At 36.1% G+C, this 21704-nt stretch overlaps 1 protein-coding gene across 2 annotated transcripts in view; it reads right to left on the bottom strand.

Annotated features, from left to right (window-relative positions):
- Positions 1 to 20760, bottom strand: part of NBN (nibrin) — a 25241-nt gene extending 4481 nt beyond the window's left edge. Inside the window, exons 1-15 of one of the 2 annotated variants that reach the window (XM_038127800.1) lie at positions 20578 to 20759; positions 18894 to 19027; positions 17163 to 17308; positions 15741 to 15900; positions 15224 to 15327; positions 10943 to 11060; positions 10462 to 10652; positions 9289 to 9389; positions 7655 to 7787; positions 6950 to 7210; positions 6203 to 6671; positions 4151 to 4222; positions 2787 to 2942; positions 1671 to 1784; positions 622 to 671 (exon numbers count right to left, since the gene is read on the bottom strand). In XM_038127800.1, coding sequence (XP_037983728.1) covers positions 622 to 671; positions 1671 to 1784; positions 2787 to 2942; positions 4151 to 4222; positions 6203 to 6671; positions 6950 to 7210; positions 7655 to 7787; positions 9289 to 9389; positions 10462 to 10652; positions 10943 to 11060; positions 15224 to 15327; positions 15741 to 15900; positions 17163 to 17308; positions 18894 to 19027; positions 20578 to 20608 — 2240 coding nt within the window. In that variant the 5' untranslated portion in view covers positions 20609 to 20759. Of the gene's footprint in view, positions 1 to 621; positions 672 to 1670; positions 1785 to 2786; positions 2943 to 4150; positions 4223 to 6202; positions 6672 to 6949; positions 7211 to 7654; positions 7788 to 9288; positions 9390 to 10461; positions 10653 to 10942; positions 11061 to 15223; positions 15328 to 15740; positions 15901 to 17162; positions 17309 to 18893; positions 19028 to 20577 lie in introns of both variants that reach the window. The other variant, XM_038127801.1, reaches the window with a different exon arrangement.
- Positions 20761 to 21704: the final 944 nt, after the last annotated feature.

The raw sequence follows: 21704 nt of genomic DNA on the forward strand, positions 1-21704 counted from the left end.
TTCTACCCAAATGCACAACTTTTGATGTTAGTCAAATTCATGTGAGAAGTCAAACACTGGTCACTTGTTTCTTCACATAAAAAACATACAAAGTAATGAAGTTTTTGCAAAACAAAGTGAGGTCCTTGTATTAACTCTCAAAACTATTATTTTATTGTTATAGCATTGTAACACATTCATTCTAATGCTCAAATGTCTTCTGGACAGCAAATCCTATGGAAGATTCTATGGACTGGATATGGATTCTATGGGCAGGGGAGGAATGGGGAGATAAAGCAGACAGGAGTAGGAGATGATACATGATGGAAATCTCAAATCAGAACAACAGCAGCTTCAACCCTGTCTGTGACTGGCTACAGAGATGCTGACAGTCATGAATATCTTTTCATGTTTTCTTCTCCAACTCACCTCCTCTCATTTTTCATGTTAAATGAAGCCTGAATAGGTTGGGTTTTTTTCGCCAGAGAAATTGCTGAACCACTTTAACTACATTCTATATATGAGAACACGTGAAATTTTGTAAAGAATAGTCAAAGTAATCTTTTCCAAAATAAAAATTTGTCCAAGAAAACATGATGCAAAAATAAACATTTTTTCTAAGTACAAACATAAAACTCTTACCTAAAGAGATCATCAGCAAGTGATTCTTCTCTTGCATGTCGGTTTTGTTCCTGAGAAAGTTTATTTAATATTTGATTGTTATGGATAATTCTAATAAGCCATATAGAAAAACAATATTCCTGCACTAACAGAGTTTTCCCTGAAGAAGTAAGTTTTCTCTAAGTACTATATTTAGTGCATATTCACATTAGACAAGTTATTTCACTACCCAAATTTGGCTACTGCTACCAATTAATGAAATGGAATACTTTGTGAAAGGTATCAATTTTGGTCAGAAATGTGTTTTTTTAAGTTTTAAGCAGAAATACAGAAATATAATTTTAAAAATCTGATTATTTGTGTATAAGGGGAATTTTATCTAGCATTATCTATATTCAGGGATTAAAAAATTAAGAAGTGTTGATGCAACTGCATCTCAATCAGGCTCTGGAAACAATATGACTCATCAGCAAGTATTTTTAAGGAAACTATCAGAAAATGAAAGTGCTAAAGAACTGCCATAATAAGTGGTTTTTTAGGACTTTTATATCTAAGGAGGTGCACAAAAGAAAAAATACTAAATTTATTCTTACTACATCTCTTCAGTATACCCCAATAGAGTTTTACTCATGCATTTTTTTTTCTATTCAAGAGTAGAATATCAACTGTACTGTAGAACTATTTGAACACAGTTAGCCATACAGAAATTCTTTCTAGCTCCCTGTCACATTTTTACATGTCACAAGTTTACAAAGCACTTATTTTACTCATCAAAAGATTGTGCTCATTTAGGTTACTGATTTTGCTTTCTATAAATATTTCTGATTACATCAGTGTTGCACACAAAATGAATTTAAATAACCAGAAAAAGTCGAGTGTTACCACTGACCTCTGACGTTCAGTAACTTTACTATTGTACATGCTCCCATGAGCATGCGTGGATGACTAACCAGCTGAGGTTTTATTTAAAAAATAAAATCCTGAAGTACTCCAGAAATTATCACAAGTTGGTATGACCACTGACATTAGTCAAGCTTTTATTTGATCACGTTTAAAAACTAATTTCTTACCTCCATTTCTTGCCTTAACCAGTCTTCTAGCTCTGAGTTCTTTTTAGCATGGTGAGCAATCAAATCTGATCCTCCAATAATGTGCGGAAGCTGTCCTGCCCCAGGGTAAGCTACCTGTTGGACAATAAATTCTTACAACTAGTGCAAATAAAAGATCTATTTTAACAAATTCAGAAAGTCTATCCAGATATCACAGAAGAAAGTCAGGCAGTCTTTCTTTGATTAACATTCAAAGATCATATGTAAAATTGACAGAAGTTAAAAAAGCATTTACAGAAAGCTATTAACTCCCTCCTTTTACCAAAAGAAACAAACAAAAATACATCTAGTAAGTTAAATATTATAAATTAATTTCATAGTGCATGAATGGTATTTGAAGTATTGATAAAAATCAGATTATATTTTATTGTCAGACAGCATAAGCATCTGTTACAAAACAGCGGAAAAGAAGCTATTATCAGAAAATTAAAACATTATCTAAAAATGAGAGCACACTCCCAGGAAGTAGTATTATGTGATCACATTCTATACATAGTATTTTACTGAAGTGCCTTTCCAGTCATCTCATACCATATGATTTTACTTTTCATTTTATTTTTAATATAAGCTGAAGTGGTACTTTTACACTGAACACTAAGAATCATTTTGCAATTGTCTTCAGGACCCAAGCAAGCAATCATCTTACTTTTTTTATGATATAGCTTTAGCTCTATTTAGAAATCCAAGATTTATTAGTTAAAATGGAAGATTCTGAATCAGCCTACGCTGCATATATAGGTCTTTGGAGAAGTGGAATTGCTAGCTTTTGGAGGTATAACTAAAGTTATGGTAGCTATCACTTAACAACTTATTCCAAGTAACAGCTTGGAATAGAGAGTACAAGTATCTACGTATCTACATAATCTAGCACAAGATAAGCCTTTGTCAACCTGGTACTTCTTCAGTCAATTAACAAAATACTGTTTACAGTATAATATGGAATTCAAATAGTTTCTTTCTTTAGTTATTATCAATTTATAAAACAGTCTTTAGTACCATATTTCTACAATCTGAAGGCAACACTTTTTAGTATTTTTAAACAGTGCCATCTTGTGACCATTCAAAAAACACACCAACCTTTTTGAACATTTTGAAATTTTTCTTTCCCCCATTGCTGTTATTTCCAGAGAAATGACTGTTCTGTCTTGGATGGCTGACAACCAGTGATCTAAACTCTGTCAACAGAAGCCCGCTAGGAAGATTGCTGGAGTCATCTTGCAGTTTGCTGTGGTTCTTATGCAGGAAGAAAAAGGAAGAAGCATTCAAGTGTGTTAACAGACATACCACATATCTAACAGTACAAACTGTAGAGAAATTATCATAAGCAGAGCTAAGCAAAAGTTAGGATTACAAAGGAGTGAGGGAAAGCAGGAGCAGTGCTAGAAGCTAAGATGATGTACGAACTTCTCAGCCTCCTTATATACCATGAATGGAGTAAATTTGTTTTGCTTGTGTTTAAATATGTATTTAAATGCTCCATGGCAGACAAAGCTGAACATCTTCAGTTCAATTCTAGCCTACAGATATCTGCCCAACTTTAGGGCTGTAAGCTGAATTTGATTAATATATCAAATTTTTCTTGTCCAAGAGAATGCTTGTATATCAGCAAGTTTGCATCCACACTTTGCTGCCTGGGGCTACATATGTGTGGATTCCAAAGGAGTCTGGGCGCAGGACAAGCTCATAAGTAACATTAAACTATGTTCAAGGACAGCTCAGCCCAGATGCAGTACAGTTGTTTTATAGTAAAATATAACTACAAGTCCTTTAATCTGAGCTCACCCTGCACTTGGTGTACCTGCTCAGCATTCCCTCTTCCTAGGTTTGTTTTTTGTATGTATGTGAAATGGTATTATTCTGTCCCTTGTTGACTGGCTACACTCTATGTCTTCAGAATTTTTTTTATTTCAGTTTCATTCAGCCTAGTCTCCTTTTCCTCTGCCTCACTGCCACTCCAAGCAATTCTCCCCTCCTTCCTTTCTTCATGTCACCTACAAAAATTAGCATGCTATCTACTGTTAATCACTGTATATGACATCTATTTTCCCAATGCTCCATCTCTTCCATTTTAGTTGTGATCCTACAGCAGACAAGATTACATCCCTGGCAGGTCTTTAAGTAGTAATCTAAGAAAACCATCAGAACAAGTTTTAACCACCGTGAAGAGTTAATACAATGACATGTAGTTTCAGTCACCTTTATGTATCCACCTACATGCCATTACAGAAGCACACAGATGAACTCCTTTTTTTCACAGTCTACAAGCTGGACTGCACTATTCAAATTTGGATATGATTATGTTAAGGAGTACAATCCTCCAAACCTCCTTTACCCTGAAACAGGATCCAAAAATACTATGTTATTAAGAGCAAAATTTTGATGTGTTTTTGCAATGCTACTTTAAGTTCGCTGTTCAAACTTACAATTAGCTGGCTCGTTACCAAGACTGGAGACTCTTGCTTGATATTACTTTTCATTTCTGAAGTTAGAATTGATCCAAGATCCTCTTCCTTCTATTTGATTAAAAATTATTTTAAATATAAAACTGAAATGAAATGGAAACTTAATTACATAAAATTGTTTTCTGCTCTTTATGGTAGAATAAACACATTCAAATCAATATAAATTTTTAGACAGGAAATAAACTGCCCCGTACTTTATTTTTTTATGATTTTATGCACACTGTAACAATCGTTGGAGATTTTCCTCTATTAAAACATCACTACTATTTGGTCACTTGCTTTTTTTCTTTTTTCTTTATACACTAGGAAGTTTTGTCCATCTTTGCAATCTTCAAAGTTCAGGCAGGCTTTGGAAAACTGTAAAAGCTTTTGAATATAAAAAGCAGCACTTTCAATTTGGTATTTGAAGGGTACATGTGTGCAGAAAGGACATTTCATTACCAGGACAAGAACGTGTTCTGCAGGTTGATTATGTCCTATAGTTTAAAACTAGATTTGCATCACATAAATTATTTCCAATGGTTGATAAAATACCAAATCAGCTTTATGCACCTAATAAGTTTTGAGTCAATTACTCACATTCTTTGTCTTGCCAGATACACAAGGTGCATCTATACTTAGAGAAAATAGTTATCAAATCTGCCCGGGGACCTTCATCATGAAATCTCCTTCCTAGTCCACTGGAAATGTATTTTACATTAATAAAGTAGGTCATTATTAAACTATAAAAAGACTTCTTTTCAGCAGAAATCTTTAAGTGCATATCTGCTAAAGTACCAGTTTAGTTACACATAAGATTATTTTTCTCCTTCAGAATCGTTACAAGAAGTTAGACTAGAAAAACTTTCCAAGCACCAAGCAACAAAATTCAACAGATTATTGCAAGCACCAATTTTAGTATGTCAGTATGCTCAGACCTAATAAAAAAGTACCCACTGTCTGATAGCATAAAAAGCAAGAAACAAAATTCTCTAAATTACAGGACTTGTCTTTTAAAGTTTGCCTGTTAGTAAAATACTCAAAAAAGAGCATTATAATGAAGTTAAAGTTCACACTTTACCAGAAGCAAGCTCCAGTACAGCATCAACAAAGTGTCAAGCTGCTCTGACATAAGGATGCATTGAGAATTACTAATTCTTATGTGGTCCAAGGAATCTTACAAATTCCAGTTAATCATGCATTCAAACTTTTAAACACTTAAACACAGCCTACACTGTAAACAGACTAGACAGTAAGCATTAAAATATATATTCTAAATAAATAACAAAAAAATTTGTTCTTTTATTGCTGTTGTATTGTTAATACTCTAGACCTCTCAACATTGTTTTCCTTTACAAACCTGCTTTTCTTTTGTTTTTCAACAAAGTGACCACTGTTAACTCAAGGTGTATTGTTTTCTTCATACCTCTTAGAAAATGTCCTTAGTGTCAAAAACAAAACCAGAAAAATAACACAAGCCATGTTTTGGTTTTGCTGTTGTTTTGTTGGTTTGGGTTTAAAATTTCTCATACAGGAATTTTAATATAATCTTTCACACAATATCAAAAGACTCAAAAGATGTTGGACACTACTGTGGTATTCAACAGAAGAGATCAACTAGAAGTTTCTTTAGAAAACTAATTCGAAAAATAGAATTGAGAGCTATATTAGTATAAATAACAATACTGTAATTAATACAGCAACAAGCAGTATGAGAAATTTTCTTGGACCAGGAATATATTCTCCTATTCTACTCAGAGCATATAAAGTAAAAAAACAAGAGAAAAAGTTCAGAATACAAGCAGCTTTCAATACACAAAGAAAAAAATGCCCAATAGAATGAAAAAAAAATAGGTAGGTGTAAAACTGCAATGTTCACATGTAAAAGACAAATCATTCTGAACTAAAAATTGATGTATGAGATTTAAGCAAACAAATTTGACAGAGCCACTTTCTGTACGCAGGCAACATCCTCCTTAAAGGAGTTAATTGTGTCCTTCTAACAAAGTTGCAAATTTCAAGATTAGGCACCTGAGAAGAATATAAACTTACCAATACTTTATTCTCCTCTTGCTGATTTACATTTACTTCTGGAATCCTGCTTCCTTCGGCTTCCAAACATCGCTTTTTTCGTTTACTTCTTTGAGCTTCCTGTTCATGATCTGCAATTTGATCTTCCCAGTCTATGTCTCCACTTCCAAACACAATTTCTAGTGCTTCTGTCTCTTTAGATAAATCATCTAATTCCTTTCTCTTTTTTGGTGCATGATTTTCACTAGATGTAGTTTTAGTGTCTGTTGTATCACTTGTTAGTTCAACACTTTCCCTCATTGGCTTCATACCCATGTCTTCTGCAAAATTTGGGTTTGGGGCAAGGATGCTGTTTTTCTTTTGATGCTGTTTTGCTTCACTGTTGCATATCAATGAAGTTGTGGATTCAGTGCACTTGGGAAGAGGTGATGACCTTTCCTCCAATCTTGCTATTTTGGGTACAGATGTTTCTTCTTCTTCAGCTCTTTCCCTTAGGCAGAAATAAATTACAAAAGAAATTACAAAAACATTTTTGAGCATGATTAGCTGTACCCACAACCCACAATATAACAGCTTCTGGGGTTTTAGGGACTGCATTGTAAAATTTAAAGTACCTTTGAGGAAAAACTTTCCATTCCAGGAATTTGATCTGAAATTTACTTTTTTAAGTATGTGTCAAATTTAAAATATATTGCTTGAGTTAAAATTTTCCAGAAACATCATGAGCATACCAATAAGGGAAATAATGGCAAGAATACTTCAATGTACCTTTTTCTAGAAACTGGGAAGTAATTTGTAATTGAGTTTGACTGGTGACGTGAAGCACTCTCACGAGGTTTGCCAGCTTCTGGAATTTTAGATGGTGAGACAGGCTGACTTCTTTGACTGAACCCAGATGTTCTGTTCCCTCTAGGTATCGATGCTCCTGCATTTACACTGCCACTTGTGCCACTGTTTTTCTTTCCAGTTGTATCCTGGAATGCCATTTTCCTTTGTCTATGCACCTGGGAAGTATTCTCTATCTCCATACTAGATTAGAGAGGAAAGAAATACCAAATGACACATGGGAGGTTAGCAGAGATACATCAAACCAGAGATACACTTGTTAAAAAAGCTATACCTGTACTTTGAATAAACTTGTATAAACAATGTGCTAAAAACAAACTGTGAAATCTGCTATGATCAATACATTTTTATAATTGTGAAATGGCATAAAAAATTTTAATAGTTCAGACAGTCAAGACAGACATGCAGTACCTACACGTGCATTTGAAAGTCATCTAAATCCTATGGGATGCTTTCTGTAATCTAGTACTCAAAAGCAGAAATTATCTCACTGCAGACAAGTGACAGCAATTTAGTGAATGGCATTTCTAACCCTGTGTATCTTTCCCCATGGCAATGATAAGATCTTCTGCCATAACACTGCTTTATTTGCAAGTATTAGCTTAGAAATTTCCATGAATACTTTACCATGTCTGCTCTTCTGTATCAGCTATGTGTAAGGTGCTGCTATTTGCAGCAGTTGGCATTATGGTTTCATCCACAGCCAGACTCTGGGAAACAGCTCGGCCTACGACAGCTGATGCAGAACTTTCAGGTACAGCTGCAAGACCAACACCAGAGAAGAATTAGAAGGTTAATATCAAATCTGTGTTTCTTTGCATGTGCTATTGCACATTACTACCTAATCATGTGAGATCTTTGTAAAATGATCTTAAAGCAGTTTTCATTAAATATAAGCAGATTTATTAATTAAAAAAAAAACCTGACAGAAATAGTTCTAAAGGACCATCTTCTGGAATTCAGATTGAGTTAAATATTCTATTAAATTATGAAATTCTGCTCAAATAAAAATGAAGCATAATGAGAAATCATATACCAGTATGTACATAATGTACTTAAAAATCATGTGGTATATATTTTATACAAAAAATAAAATATGGATCATACAACATACAGATCAGACAAAACTTGTCAGAGCACAAAATTCCTTATATTTACTCCTTTATGATGATCTCTAATGTGATTATTGTATCTGGGACACAGGTTTTTTCAATTTTAAACCCTGCTCCCTTTAAACTCTGATATACAGTCTGTTTACACTGTTTCAGACAACTTAACTTTTATCCACTTGAATCATTCAGACTGGAAACAAGAATCAGCATCTCTGTCAGTACTGCATAAATTGTCTTTCTCTATTCAAAATACATTTTCAAGTAAGTAATGTTCCTGCATGTAAAGACAAACCTAGGGGGGGTTGTTCTTTGATTTATTTAAATAATGGTAGGATTAGTTACCTGATACAACATTTTGTAGAACAAACCAGAATCTATAAAACATAATTCTGAAAATTTCATATCAACAAAATATAGAATAATATGAAAAGGCATAAAAGAGACAAACAATACCTCTGTCTCTGAAAGACTTTTATTATTAATCATATTAGCAAATACAAGCTTCAAGTCAAGACTTGGAATGTCCATTCCCAAACTACTACTGCAGCAAATGTGGTGATCATGTCTCATTGTCTTAACTTATGGAAAGATTATTTTTAGTTTTGAACTGTGCAGGAGGTGTCTGAATTTTCCTAAAGCAAATTCTGTTTAGAGCAAAGGGCAATAAAGAAAAAAGTGCAAGGCTCAAAAAATTGTTTCCACTCTTATTCTCTTGATTTCTGAAATTCATCTTTTACTTCCTGATTACCCCAGTCTTTTATGAAAAGACAGAATAGCATGGAATTCAAACTACCACATACATATGAATTCAGTGGTCACTAAAAATATGAACTTCAGATGTTTTTGAAGTACCTTCCCTTTCAAGGTCACTGTTCTATGTGTCTGCCTTTTAGGCTAGTTTTAGATCTACTTTTTTATTTACATCTAAGAGTCATGTAATTTTCATTGCAATTTACTGCAAGACCATTAAAAACCAGTTACCTCTTTGGAGTTGAATACATTTTTCATAGAATGTCACTTTTTTTTAGTGGTCTTGCAAAACAGTACAACTTGAACATCATAAAGAAAAAGAACAAAAAGAAATATTACACAAAAATAAATACTGCCTCTTTCAGGCTGTTAACTTATTACTACCCTTCTTCCAATTACCTCTGGAAGCAGAAGGCTTTTGAGGGTTGCAGTATTTTTCTGTAGACATGAAGATCACAGCCAATCCAATTTCTGCCTCTGGAATAGCCCTAAGATTCTTGCTGTTAACATGCAATTAAAAAAAAAAAAAAAAAAAAAGCTTTTCAGTACAGATTCAAAGATGAATAGGCAAATGACCACAGGTATGACAAAGTACAAAGTGTCCCATTCCTCCTCCAAAAAAAAGAAAAAAATCAGCCTCCAAAGAACACTACCGTTTTTCCCAATGCAGTAAGTCAGCACAATTATCCTTCATTAGAGCCATGTCCTATATGTATGAACTCCCATGTTTCCTGCTGCTGTAGCCACTGTCTAACTCCAGTAATCTGGCTCATACATCTCTCTTTCCTGATTTTTGGGCATATAACATATTATGCTCTACCTCTGATTCAAAAATGCGTGAAAAGAGACTTGAAAGATCTGACCACTTCTTACACGTCAGGCACCCTTCCCCCCCAAAACTTCTGTACTACAGTCATGAAGAGAGATTGAGTACTGTCTTTCTGCCTAGCAGGAAAATTTAGGAGAACTAGGTTTATGTGTTAGGATTCAGATTTTGTTTCTTTGTTTTAATAAAATGGCATAATGATAATCCTAACATTTATAATATATGCAGTCTGCCCTCTCAAACAAAACCGACCAACAAACCAAAAAGTAATTTTCATTAAACAGAAGCTGTTCTTCAAAAACACTGTACAAATAATTATACAACAATGAACCACATGACCTCAAGGTGCCATCTCATCTCCTTTTGATGAAATACACATAATCAATGAAATATCAAAAAGTATCTATTTTGAATTCATAGAATATATTAACTTTAACTTATTTTAAATAGTAGAAGAGGAAGTATTTGATGTCTGTAATTTTAAAGCAGCTTCATTATAATGAATTTTTGTAGAACTGAGTTTAAAAAAAAAAAAAAGCGGGAATTCCATCAATCCTCACGGAACTGCCGAGCTCTTTCTTCACTGCTTCAAGAAGCTTTAGTTACTCTGCTAAATACTTAGAACAATGTAAAAATGATCTCTTTATAAGCAGCCTCCTGCTTAAATACGTATGTAAACACCATGACCAAATCTCTGTAGAAGTTCTGAAATTACCCTACCGCTGTACAAGAGAACAATGCTGCACCTTTCCAAGTCAGTCAGAATGGAATCAGTCCAGTTTGTCATAGAGTCAGATCCTGAGATCTGAGAGTTTGCCAAGCCCACATCAACTACACAAACTTCAGGAGAAAGTAGTAAAGGCATTTCTTTTCTTCCTTCTGTCATCAACTTTACTTCCCCTCCTCCAAGAACAACGGCTGGACCCAGTTTCTTGTGCTAAAGAGAATGCAAAAAAAAAAAACCAAAACCAAACAACTTAGAATGCAGTCAGTATAGAGGTATCAGAATACAGAACTATCAGTGTAGTGCTTCTCACTGATGCACTACTGCAGATGAAATATGTTCTGTTCCTCCTCTACATTTTATCATGCTTAGGCCACTGTACCATAGGATAAATACAGAGAAATCCTTCTTTCCTGATGAACCCAGAATGAGTGTGATTTCAGAGTGAACAAATCTATACTTAGCTATCCCTGCAATATTTTTGCAATGTTAAGCCTGATTACCTGCTTGGCAGTTAGAAATACAAAAGTTTTTCCACTGAATATTTTTTTCCTTTCATGATGCTCAGATAAATCCAAGTTATCACTGCCAATGGAAGGCTCATCAACTGGAGGATAAAAGCTGCAAGAACAGAAAATGAAAGTTACAAAATTCAGATTCACTTACCAGTACTGACTTACAGTCCTTTCTGTTTTAGAGTAAAGTTCTGAAGTTAAAATCCTGCATTTCTTTGCTAAAACTACTTACATAAATAATTTTCAAGAGATTGTTAAGAAGAAACAGAGCCCCAAATTTTTCAACAGCAAAGACAAGACCAAGACTTTCTACCTCAGTAACTAAGAAAACACTTTAAAGAATGCTTTCATCTAAACTGCTGTACACATATCCATATTCTTACTAACAATACTGACAAATGAGACTGCAGCTTCATTCTCCACTTACTCTAAATAACAGTAAAACTCCACAAAAAACTAGTCATCTTGCTTCCTCTACCCTCCATGTGTGGACAGTCACCCCTCATTCTCTTCTACTGCGTCAAATTGTGTACCACCACAGTCAAGAACAGCCTACAACATGACAGCAGACAAGTACACTTTTTTTTTGCTGGTGGGATAGAGAACTGAAGGGATTCACTCTGCAGATTCTATATTACTTCATCCAATACAGGGAAAGTGAGCAGGAGTTTAGCTGGGAAATATATTAGGCAAAAATAAAACTCTACCCTGAAGCTCTGAATTATGTCACAGACTGTGACCTCAGCTCCAATTAATGATGGCCTGGCCAGAGCACAAAAAGCCTCTGGAGTTAGGACATGTATCTACCCAGTAATTTCAGGATAGTTACAGGATCTTTGAACCACATATTCACTGCTACAGCAATTCTGACAGAGTGAGGTGAAGGCACATGTCAGAAAAAATGGAAACTAGAGGTCAATTTTAACCAAACTATATCACATCTGTACCCAAATAGCTGTTTATGTACATAGTTTGGCTGATCATAGAACTGCTTATCTTTATTCGGACAGCTGATTATGTATCATTTCCATACTACTATGCAGGAAAACAAAAAGAAACACACTGAAAAAATTCAGTTTTAACAGCAAAGATTGGCACATTCTAAGAAACATATGAAATGCTGAAATATTGACGTTTCAGAAAAAAATCGACCATATGTAAACAGAAAAACATCCCTCAAACACAAAAAATAAACCCACATTTAAAGCTGAACACAAAAATAAGCGCATACATTTTCTACTTCATACAAATATGCAATTCAATAATGATAGGCTAAAATGTGTTATGAATAGGCTATATAGCTACAGGTGCTTTTAAATAATCTTAATTTTTTTGCATTCTTCACAATCCATTCTTCAAACTTTATGAACACAATGAAAATTAAGCAACCTAAATCCACCATATTTTGAAAGGTGAGTATTTGATCTATTTCAGCAGCCTGTTCAAATCTGTTTATAGAAATATTGTTGCATTTAAATTGAATAGATATGATAAAGCCTACTAATTTCAAGTAGAAGAAGGGCAATTCAGACTTTAGTTATTATGCCAGAAGATTTCTGATAGTGGATTCCATAGAGACAGTTATTAACTAAGAAAAATACAAAGGACAAAGTCATCTTAAAAGATAAAAGGACACGCAAAAACAGAAAAAACAACAGTTTTCACTACTTTGAAACTGGACTATAGATTCTTTATAAATATATTTAAAAATCTCCATTTTTTACTTTAGCATACAACTTTAAATTATGATTGTCTCCAAAAAAAACCAAAAAAACAACCTACAACCTTTGATTTTCCTTATAAACTCTTATCCAATGCTGATCTAAGCTCAACAAACAACAGTCTTTTGCAGTCAGAATTCTGAAGTGCTCCTCATATTTGGCCTCATAAGCTTTTAATAGTAACACCATTATCTAGAAAAGATCATCTACAGCCTTGAATCTCTCAATAAAGAGATTTTGACTCTTGGTGAGTTTCTGTTAAAAACTCTGTTACTTTTCTTCTTTTTCAAGCCCTGCACTACTGACACTGGCCTGCAGTAATAAAACACATTATTTCATACAGGATTGCACTCATGCAGCCATTTGTGAAATCTTTGGTTATTGTTCTTCCTTGCACAGGTTGTCAGAGAGTACCAGAGCACTGGGGTAACACCACAAAAAACTCAAGAAGTCTCACACTCATATGCGAACTGGAGGTTTGCCATTACATGACGTTTTACTGTAAACAAAAAAATGCTTTAATTATTTTTTCTTTTTAACTTTAAGATAATGTTTCCCTAGGCTTTTTGGGAGGGACCAGCTCTACAATAATAGTAATGACTTAATTAGCAGTGTCACCCAGTATTGCCATCTCAATATACTTTTCCTGTTTCACACCCAAACCAGTATTGCCCCAAGCTGTCTGGTGTCCTGCGGCTATACGAGCTCAGGTCAGCTGCAGCTACAATGCACAATATAGAGATTCCCAGTTGAAGTTACAAGTATCTTTGGAACTTTAATGAAAATAGTTGCTAAGTGAATTTTCAGCATCCTCCCACAAGCTACATCTCAAAAACATGACTATTTAAAATACAGCAATTATTTTAAACATGTATCTGTGTATTAAATCAGCAGTTTCATTTAGCTTGATGCAGAACTCTCTTTGAAAGCTACATAATGTGTATACTGCTAGTGTCACTACCTTTTAGCCAGTTCAGGTCCTCTCAGCATATTAAAAGTTAGCAAAAATATTACAGAAAGGTAAATATATCCATCTGCTTCTTTTTCAGGGAGCACTTAAAAGCTAATTATACTGTCACTCCTATATTAAATGGAAACACACCCTGGTTGCAAGACAAAGACACTGTTTACTTGTTCCTGTGACAGACAGGAACAGCAGCACTACCACCAGATAATATTCCACCAAACAAATTTCAAGTTGTACAACCAATCACTAGCTTTTGATGGCTTATATGAACTCTATTACAAAAGAAAAAACAAATCCCACAGGAAAGTATTTCAGAAAGTACTGAATAGTTTGTTTAGTTTTCTTACACCCTCAGAAAACAATGCACAAGTTTAAGCAGAAGGGAAAGTTACAATTCATTCAGATTCTTTCTTCTAAAACTGAAGAACAAATGAGTTTTAAGCCACTCACAGATGACTGACTTGACATATTACATAAACCCTGCTAATGTAAAGCAGCATCTAGAAACTAAGGAGTATTTCCTACCAACTGCTCCAGACTGGCATCTGTATTTTTGTAACAAGGTAGTTCATGTTCTGTGAAATATATTTTACCACATATCAAACACAGCTTATTGTGAATCCTCTTGTTTTGTTTCTATTTCCATGTGTGCACCAGAAGCTGGGTTAGAATCTACCCAGCGTCAGTCTTCAAACTATTCTACCAATGGCTACTACCACACCTACTAAAGAAAATAAATTGCCATTTCCTAACATATATGTGTATTTATGCCCATATGAATGTTTATAAATAGTGGGAATTTCTTACCTGTATAAACCACGTGTTCATACAATAAAAAACCAACAACCACAACCCCCAAACAAAACACAAATATCTCCCTTTTCAAGGTAAAATGAGTAGCAATACAGGCTCAGATGAAATTGTCACATACAATATTGTGACTATTTTACATTTTCTCACATTGAGAAAACAACCAGAAGAGCTATTCTGCACTGCTTATTAATCCAAATTAAGAATTCCCTTTTGAAGTTAATTTAACCATGAAAACAATGAATATTTTATTCTCATCTAGCGAAAGACAATGTACATTAGTCTCACTTCATCTCTCAATGGATAATTAAAAACCTCTTCTGTTTCAGAGAATTTAATGGTCAGGCTGACTGTTCTGACCAAAGTTTACAGTAAGCTCAGTAACAGCACACTGGAAAAATATGTCCACGTAATGAAATAAACTTGATAAAATTTCTTTTACAGAAGTGTAATTTCTCTATTTTTATGTATCAATCTCCAGAAGTATTTGAAGCAACATTTAAATACCAACAAACAAGTTCCTTTTCAGAGACAGTAACATCTCTAAGCATAGAGTGAATTCCAGAGCTCAATTTATAACTCTAGAGATGAGAATAATAAAATTGATGGAATATTAAAATGTTAATGATATTAAGCATTCCTCCACAAATAAAATTACTATGAATTGAGTATTATGCCAAAAATCATCAGATAAATGTGTAGTTATCTGATAAGCTAACTCACATAAATTTAATTCTGCAACACAATAAACATGACGATTTGGCAACTTACCTTTGATGATCTGGCAACTGTTGCCTAGACTGAATAGCTCTGATTAATTCAGGAAAAAACTCTGGTTTTATAATTGGTCGAGCACAAATCAAAGCACATATAGTCTGAAAAACCAGAAAATACAAATTTACTGCATAGAAAAAATTCAAATAGAATGTGGTTCAACTGGCATTAGCTTTTTAAGATCTAAGATGTGGAAAGTATCAGACAAATAAAACAATACTGATTTGTGCTTCTAGCAGGGTTTTGCTTCTAACAGCCTAGCTTTTAATTGGCGTCTTGATTAAAGTTATGAAAATGTAGAAGGCAACTGATGAAAATCACTAAGTCTTCAAAACCGGCTTTTTTTTGTTTTCTTTCCCTTCAACCTCATGTTGACATACACATCTTCTAAACTTGGAAAAAGCAGAGTTGACTACAATTTTGTAGAGAAAAATCTTGAGCAGGTCTAGAATTTAATTAGCAGTCGTGGGAAAACTGCAAAGCAATGCTATCAACAGGCAAAAGATCAACGTACCTTAACAGTAACTTTTACTGATACCATTACAAGGTGGGTACATTCTTTTGTCCATTCATTCACTACAAGGCCTCCAAGCTGCTGGATGGCTTGATTTAAAGCATTTTTCTGAGCTACATCTAAACACGAGGAGCAGACAACCAAAGGTTCATACTCCACTCTGCAAAGAACAAGTAAAAGAAAATTGCGTGAGTTAATTCAGCCAATCATCATGATGAACAGAGCTGACTTAACTATCACATTTGTAGCTCATGGAAATCTGAAGGAAAAAAATAAAAGACCCATACTCTAATCTAGATCAAAGTAAAATCTTCCTGATTTAAAATTTCCCAAAGGATTAAAATAGTAGTTTCTATTCAGAAAAATTAATGACAATTTGACCTGATGTCTGAAATATTTCTATGGACTTCTGGTCCTTTTACAGACATCACATAGAATTAGTGCCTCAAGAATAGTGCAAGGTCTGGGAATATCAAAATTAATTTGAGTGTGTGCCTCCAAAAGCAGAAGTATGCTCAACAGGACAGGTCACCAATACATCAGTACTTAGAAGTACAAGTGTCATAAAATGCAATTTCAAGTAAGTTTCCTAACATTTACATTATCCTTGACCATAAGCCTTTATATATATTTTAGATCTTCCATATAAAAAATTATTTCATTTTTATATTATTTAAATTTCTTTCTACTTTGTAGACTTTCTAGTACAACAGCCATGATGTATCCAGTCTCATGGTATGATTCCTGTATCATGTTTCAGGTATGTTTACCTAAAATATTAAAAAATAATTTATTGCACTAATTGGAGAATGCCAAGTTTCTTCTAACAATAAATAATACCAGCGGCATTGATAAAGCTGAATAAAATTTTAAGGCACAAAGCCACCTCCTGGTTACATTAACATTGATTTTAATGGCCATCAGACCTTTTCTATTTATCTGCTACTTCACTTTTAGAAGTCCTTCCTGTAAATAAACAGATAGCACTGGCTACCATGTTAAATTTGGAAAATAAATCAACTTGGGTTCACATCCTCTTGCAATGTCAGCGCTTTCCTCATTACATTCCAACAAGGGCTCCAACAAACTCTAAACCTTTCTCCCCTCTCCTCATTTGGTGTAGGATTTTGTTCTTTGCCTAAAAAAAGCCTGAAAATACTCACTGTACATATCATCTTCTAAAATGCCAATGTTTTCTTATCTACAATTTTAATCTCCTAGAGTCAAAATATAAATACAAATATAAAAATATAATGGAAAACTATTTCAGAAGCAGGTGTGGAACACAGGCAAAATGCTACTTACCTCCTTTGCTTTCTAAAAATTAATCACTGCTGTATCACTTGCAAAACTGCATGATGTGTTAAAATATTCTTCCAAAAAAATTGATTTTTACTTCATATTTATAATCAAAACACTTACCTAAACTTGCTCTCAAAGACTCCAAAGTTGATTCTGTCACCAGACTGCAAAGACACTGAAGTACCATTGAGTTTTGATCCATTAACAAAAGTACCATACTTGGATGTATCCCTTACTGTTAATATAGGTACTGAGAGAGACTGACTCTGAAAATAAACATAAATAAGCCATTATAATTTATCAGGATGAGACAGCTTTATCAGAAACAAGTCACTATCATTGTGAATCAAAGCAATGGATAAATAAGAAGCAGTCCACAAAATATCATCTTAAATAAAGACTTTGGACAATGAGGCTTGCTATAAGTAGTTACTGGTTTTTGTAGAGGAATGAGAGAAAACATACATGTTTGTAGCTTTAGAACTTTTGTGCTTCTTACACTTAGTATTTTTGGAGATAGCACTTTGTCTTTCTGGAGACTGTGCATGGCAGTCATTCACTAGCCCAAAGCCTGAGCTAGTGCAATTTAGCAAGGCTCTGAGATTTATGTTTTTACCTACCACGCAGTTCTATTCAGGCATTGGGCTGAATAGCAAGTAAAAGCCTAAGGTCACCTGAGGGCACTTTCTTGTGCTTCCTTCTATGAGGAATGCTAGTCTTCCTTAAACTGCAGGACATGGAGACACCAACATCTCTTGAGAAGAGGTTAGATACTGTCAGATTTCCAAAGTGGCACACAAGCCAATGAGAACATTCACAGCTTGTTTTTATGAAATTCTGCCATGCAGTTATATGCTACTACACAGAATGGATAAGGTGTGAAGAGACTACTGGAGATGATCTAACCCAAGCTGCTGTTGAAGCAGGTTTCCTTATAGAACGCTACTCAGGATTGTCTCCAGGCTCCTTTGGAGTATCCAGACATAGAGACTCCATAACCTCTCTGGGCACTCTGTTCCAGTGCTGAGTCACTCTTGCAGTAAAGCTCTTACTTGTGTTCAGGTGGAACAGTTTCTGTCATTCCTACTGTCTGGCACTACCAAGGGGAGCCTGGCTCCATCCTCTTGACACCCTCCCAGCTACTGACAGACATTGATGAGGTCCCTTCCCAGTTGTCTCTTCTCGAGGCTGAACAGGCCCAGATCCCTTAGCCTTTCCTCACAAGTGAGGTGCTCCTGTCCCCTCATTATCTTCATAGCCCTCTACTGAACTCACTCAGTATTTGCAGTATTAAAGGGACAAATATATTTTACACGTTTTATTTTAAACACTACATGAGGTTACATAAACTAAATTTCTGCTGACTGGCTTCATAACATCCGTAACTGTCACAACACTTAGCAACAATAAATTGCTGATTATTAATTCTCCTTGGTACATTCTTCTTTTCCGTGTCCTAAGCAAATACAGAACTAATAATGTGAAATGAAACAGAAACTAAGTGTGCAGTAAAACAATTGAAGCACTTCCCAGAACCTAAAATTTGGCTGTGTAATGAAACTTAATTGCATCATTTTCCTGCTATGATTAATACAAATTCCTAGTGAATCTTCACTCTGGGATAAAAGGAAGATTGTACTACTAAAATTATGCCACAAAATTCCTCAATGAAAGAAAACAAACCTAAGGGGAAAAAAAATAAATTTAAAGATAAAAAAAAAAAAGACAGGTCATCAATGGTTCTACTCCTAGCATAAAACTGGTGAGAGCAAAATGAGAGTCTGCAAGGTAATGGCACCCTGAATTATCCCCACAGTGCTCTGAGAATGCAGTAAAATGGTGGCTACTTACAGGGCTTGTTTCAGGCCGACTTACGGTCAGAACCGCGTGACTTCGACTGATAGACTGATCATCCTGAATCAAAATTGTGCAGTTTTTGCGTCCAACAACATATTCTACACCGCTTAAAAGCCGATATGGTTCTCCTGGAAACAAACAAAGAGACAGAAAAATACCAATTTAGAAAAAAAAAAAAACCCCACCAAAATACCTGAAGCACATGGGAGAGACACTGAGAAGTTTGCAGTACATCTAAATCTCAGCTTTGCCATGCATCATTTATGGTCAGAGCATGGTGCCAACAATGGCACCATGGTTGTGGGTTTTATCCCCATGTGTGCCATTCACTTAAGAACTGGACTCAATGATCCTTCCAACTTAGAATATTCTGTGACCCTGAATTCTGTGATTCTGATTAGAATTATCCATTTAGCTTATAGACAAAACTTCTTTCTTTCTTTCTTGCTCCCTTGCTCTGTCCATTATAAAAGGATACATTTTATGATAAACAACTCAGTTTCAAAAGCGGCAGCAAAATTTTTTCAAGGACAATATATTTTTACCAATACCTTCTTGAAGATTAAGTGTAATATCTAGGAAAAAAACCTCACAATGTAAGATTGGTTTTCTAAAACACCTTTATAATGGCACCTAATTTTTTGAGGTTATATTATTTATTCACATAACTGATTAAGAGTTCAGAGGAAAATGTCTTCCTAAGAAATGTAAGGAGATCTTCATGTAAATCAAATTGACACTTAGTGAGTTCAGCGTCTGACCAATGCTTATGCTTTGTACCTGTCACCTGGACCCCATGGTGGCTGCCCAGTGAATGGCTTGACTCTCTCCCAAAGGTGTGCTACCACTGGTCAACAGAAACAAAAATGTTCCTTGATGAATATGAGTACATAAAGATAGATTCCAGTTATCGACCCTGGCAAATAACATTCCAAATATGAACTGTGCAGAAATGATCATTCTGAATAGAATGAAGAGTGTTCTGATTCACTCAAGAGCTCTCTAAGCAGTAAGAGTTAAATCAGTTCCTTTCAACATGATTAGGTGCTGTATCCACCAGGAAATAAATCAAACATCCAAAATTTCCTCCTAGTGAACCAGGAAACAGAGCAGATGCAGTTGTGTTAAGTCTGTTCCTTACAAGCACTTACAAAGAAATATATGTATTATATGATACCTATTATTAAAGCTCCTATAGACAAGAAAGCAAAGAAAAATATAGAGGAGATTTAGTTTCAAAACTCTTCATGCAAGAAACGCCATGAAGTTCAACACTTGGTCCTTGAAACATCAACACAATAGTTACACATGGTTTCTGAGGTTGCTGCCTCGGAGTTCAACTCTCCAGGTATTTCAAAGCCTGACCCTGAAACCTGCAGCACCTTCAGACATCCCACACTGGTTCGAAAAGAACCCTGCCAGGTTTAACAGGCGCTGCGGTCGGCAGAGCTCCACGAAAATACGGAGGCTTCGCAGAGGACGAACGCCCCGAGCGACCAGGACTTGGATCACCATGGCCCGAGGCAGCAGGGACACGGCCGCCCGGCTGCAGCCAGCCCTGCGTCAGCCAACACGGCGGCACGGCCGCGGACCCGCGCAGCCGACGGGAGGGGCGCCGAGGGGCCCGCGGTGCCCGGGCCCCGCCCGCCGCAGCGGCGGAGGCGTCTGGCGTTCTCACCTTTTCCCGAGGCGGGCACGAGCTTCCACATCCTGGAACTCCGCCCGGCAGCCCGCGGCGACCCGGAAAAGACCGGGCCGGGCCGGGGAGAGAAAATCCCAGGATCCGCCGCTGCCCGCGCGATCCCGCGCGCCGGGCCGGGATAAGGGGAGGCACGCGACCGAGGGCGCCGCCCACTGGCCTCGCGCTGCCTCTGCAGCCGTGGGCCGGCGCGCGTGCGCGGGGCGGGGCCGAGGCGAGGGTGGGGCGGGGCCGGGCCGGATTTGGGCCCTCGCCGGTGTCCGTGTCCGTATCTCTATCTCTATCTCTCTCATCTCTGTCATCTCTATCATCTCTGTCATCTCTATCATCTCTATCCCTATCCCTATCCGTGTCCGTGTCGCAGCCGGTCCCCTTCTCCCCGTGTCAGCGTGGAAGCGTGGATCGGGGCTGGCATCTCACCGGAGCCACCTCAGTGCGCCCTCCTCCCCCCCCTCCCCCCCCACCAAAACCCAGGCCGTGGAAAACTAATACATTCAGCCATATCATCGTGTTCACTTTCAGCATGGAAATGCAATGATTATTTCACAGGTAGCTGTTTGGCACGTTTGTATTGTCCAGTGCATGGTTTGTAGTTTGTTTCCTCTTGCTAGAGTTTTTCCCGTGAAGCTTCCTAAATTCTGTAGTATTTGGCAATGTAAAAGCTTCCCTTGAACTATATACACTCTGTTTCTCCTACTTTTTTTTTGGCGGTTTATTTCTTGGGGTTCTTTGTTTGTTGTTGCAGTTTTGTTTTGTTTTTCTGTCCAGTGATTACAGATGACTTGAGACTCTGTGTGGTTGAATTAATGTTTGCAATGTTACCGTGTTACTATGTAAGTCTTAGAGCAACTCTCTAACTATTACCAAATATTTTCCATATGCTGCTTTAATGATAAATGTGGCAACCACTGCCCAGCAGTGTAGCGCTATTGCTTCAATGCCTGCCAGACTTGGTGCAGAACATACAAAGATGTTACCTACTCTAGAGCTTGCTGTACCAACAGAGCATGAACAATTTTTTTTTTCTAAATGCTGAACATTTAGAGAAAATGGCTGTTTTGCCATTTTTATACAGGGCAATGATTACTAAGCCGTAGGATTTAAAT

Source organism: Motacilla alba, chromosome 2 (genome assembly GCF_015832195.1).
Source record: "Motacilla alba alba isolate MOTALB_02 chromosome 2, Motacilla_alba_V1.0_pri, whole genome shotgun sequence".
NCBI lineage: Eukaryota > Metazoa > Chordata > Aves > Passeriformes > Motacillidae > Motacilla > Motacilla alba.